At 37.2% G+C, this 3,334-nt stretch overlaps 1 protein-coding gene across 1 annotated transcript; it reads left to right on the forward strand.

Annotated features, from left to right (window-relative positions):
* Nucleotides 1-1,334: 1,334 nt before the first annotated feature.
* Nucleotides 1,335-3,196, forward strand: LOC133326569 (solute carrier family 35 member F5-like). The gene is made up of 7 exons (XM_061535201.1): nucleotides 1,335-1,443; nucleotides 1,511-1,651; nucleotides 2,119-2,172; nucleotides 2,245-2,493; nucleotides 2,561-2,743; nucleotides 2,813-2,963; nucleotides 3,033-3,196. The coding sequence occupies exons 1-7, from the start codon at nucleotides 1,354-1,356 to the stop codon at nucleotides 3,194-3,196; spliced, it is 1,032 nt and encodes a 343-aa protein (XP_061391185.1). The 5' UTR covers nucleotides 1,335-1,353.
* Nucleotides 3,197-3,334: the final 138 nt, after the last annotated feature.

Consider the following 3,334-nt stretch of genomic DNA (forward strand, 5'->3'; position numbering starts at 1 on the left):
TATAAAGACTCCCTTCAGCTCGTCTATAAAGACTCCCTTCAGCTCGTCTATAAAGACTCCCTTCAGCTCGTCTATAAAGACTCCCTTCAGCTCGTCTATAAAGACTCCCTTCAGCTCGTCTATAAAGACTCCCTTCAGCTCGTCTATAAAGACTCCCTTCAGCTCGTCTATAAAGACTCCCTTCAGCTCGTCTATAAAGACTCCCTTCAGCTCGTCTATAAAGACTCCCTTCAGCTCGTCTATAAAGACTCCCTTCAGCTCGTCTATAAAGACTCCCTTCATCTCGTCTATAAAGACTCCCTTCAGCTCGTCTATGAAGACTCCCTTCAGCTCGTCTATGAAGACTCCCTTCAGCTCGTCTATAAAGACTCCCTTCTTCTTCTCGTAAGATTTAGAAATGTTCTGTTGTTGTTGTTGTAGCAGCCCTATTGCTTTTACACAATGGGCTGAGGTGACAGACGTTGGCCGAGTAAGACTTAGGTCGCCTCGGATCGTAAAAATGTTCTGTTGCTTCGTTTGTTGCAAATATTTAAATTTATGCAGTTTTTGTATTTCAATGTCATCGTTGGTAATTTTTTTTTTTTACCCGACAATCAAAATCAATAAATTAACTACATTATGGAAGGACATTGAGGACATGTGAATTAAACGCTCGTACATACTGACCCTTTACTACACAATAAAGATGCTAATGTTTCCTTTTTTCTTCTTCCTCCTTTCAATTTCTCATTTAGAATTCATATGGCATATTAATTGCTGGTGCTGCCGTCATTATTAAAGGAGGAGCTGTTGCGGAAGGGCGGACAACAAATTGGCATACTATTCCATTCTATTCTATTCTTCTTATCAAATGACAATTGCCCATTGTTGCTGCGACGATTATTAGTCAAGAAAGTGTTCTGCTGTTGTTGCTGCTGGTTGGGGTGCCTTTGCAAAGTGATAAAATTTCAAGTCCTCTCTGCCACCCCCGCCCCCAACCCTCATCGAACAACTTAATCAAATAGAAGGCGGCATATTAAAGACGTCATTTGCGTTAAACGAACGGGGTGGTGTTGTAAATATTTGTGACCCCCCAACCAAAGACCAACAATTTTTGTGCAGTCAATTCCAATGGAAGACAAATATTGAAAGGGGCAACAACAACAGACACCAAGGAGATCAACCAAACAAAAAACATGAAGTCCATACCAGGCCGTCTTCTACCAACCAGAAATATTGTTTAAACAAAAATATCAAGTAAACGAAAGAAGACCCCACAAAAACGGCGGGCAGAACATTATTCACAAAATTGCGTATTTTCTTTTTGTCCAAACAAGGAGTCAAAATACCGACAACAACCACAACACCAACAAAATGCTAACCCGAACACAAAAATTAATCTTGGGTGTTACCATACTCATAATGGTCAATGTGATATGGGTAACCTCCAGCGAATTGACAAAGGTAATTTCGAATTGAGTACTTTAATTTTGAATTTGAATAAATTGTTTGTTTTTTTCGATTTTTTCAGTTTCTCTACGACGATGAACACTTTGATAAGCCCTTCTTTTGCACATATTTTAAAACATCGATGTTTACAATTTATTTAGTAATCATTGGTTTGCTAGCACCCTGGAAGGAATCCTGTGATAGACAAAATGGCAACTATTCGGTAAGATAATTTTTATATATCGTTTTTTTTTTTTAAGAGCAAAAGGAAGTTTTATAGCAGACAAGGATGGATTTATATGCCGGCAGAAAATGGTCTTTATAGGTCAACTGAAGGTGGTCATATAGACAAGTTGAAACGAATTTTTATAGAGCTGAACGTCGGGCCTTTAAATGTGAGCTATAGATCGGGGCTTTATATGCGAGCTGAAGGTCGGGGTTTGGAGGCGAGCTGAAGATCGGGGCTTTATAGGCGAGCTGATGGTCGGCTTTTTAGGCGAGCTGAAGGTCGGGTTTATAGGCAAGCTAAAGGTCGGCTTTATAGACGAGCTGAAGGTTGGGTTTATAGCCAAGTTGAAGCCAATTCAAATATTCAAATAAATTTGAATATATATATATATATATAAGAAGCAATGGATTTTTGAAAATATTCAATATTATTATAATATTTCCTATTTTTTCCCTTTTCAGATGATGGATCAAAATTCCGAAGATGACAATTACTACTCCCACCAACCATCATTGGTAAGATGATTTTATCAATTTTATCAATTTCGTTATTAAAAAAAATGTATTAAAATTTCTTATTATCCTCAGAGTGATCCCACATTCGTTCCCATTCGCTCGGCAGCTAGTATCGGTAATGGTCCCATTTCCGGTACCGAAAGTGATGATTCCAGTATACGGTCAGTGCGTTTTAGTAAATTGGCCGAAGTGCGGGAAATGTCAGCACATGAGGCAACAGAGGCCCTAATGGCCAGACTCTCTTATACGGCCAGTATGCGTATAAGTCGTCAAAAGTCGCATCATAAAACAGCCAAAACGGCATTGCTGTTTTGTGTTTTGGTAAATAATACTCAATAGATTTTTCGATTTTGAAAATTGATATTAAATTTTTGGTTTCGTTTTTCAGTGGTTCTTGGCCAATTATCTCTTTCAAGTCTCATTGGAAATGACTGAAACAGCAGTGGTGACTTTATTATCATCCTCCTCGTCCCTATTCACCTTGGTGTTGGCAGCATTTTTCCCCTCAGCAACGGGTGATAAATTTACCATAACAAAAATTATTGCAGTGGGTTTGAATATTGCTGGGGTGGTAAGTATAAATATTTTTTTCCTATGTTGTTTTCCTTTTAATTAAATTGTTTTTTTTTTTTCATTTCAGGTCACAATAACAATTTCCGATATCCATGATACGAATTTTTCCCGTGGTGCTTTGTTGGCCTTGTTTAGTGCATTCTTCTATGCTGCCTATTTGGTGTTTGTCAAAAGAAAAAGTGACACAGAGGAGAAAATCGATATTCCATTATTTTTTGGTAAGCCGCCTTTGGGAAGATTTGTGAATTATTCTCATTATTAATTTTTTGTATTTCATTTGAATACAGGATTTGTGGGCCTTTGGAATCTTTTGTTGATGTGGCCAGTATTTTTCATATTGAATTTTACAAAAATCGAAAAATTCGAATTACCAAATCAAAATCAATTTGCCATTTTATTTTTAAATGGCCTAATTGGTACAGTGGTCTCTGAAGCCTTGTGGCTGTGGTAAGTTTTAGTGGAAATTTTTGAAAGAAAGTATTATAGAATATTTAACTTTTGAAGCTATAGCAAAGCGTAGATTTTTTTGAAAAATATATAGAGAAATATAGAGTCTATATAGACGAGCTGAAGGGAGTCTTTATAAACG

Source organism: Musca vetustissima, unplaced genomic scaffold (assembly GCF_032173495.1).
Source record: "Musca vetustissima isolate MV318-11 ecotype Yass unplaced genomic scaffold, APGP_CSIRO_Mvet_v1 utg706267, whole genome shotgun sequence".
Lineage (NCBI taxonomy): Eukaryota > Metazoa > Arthropoda > Insecta > Diptera > Muscidae > Musca > Musca vetustissima.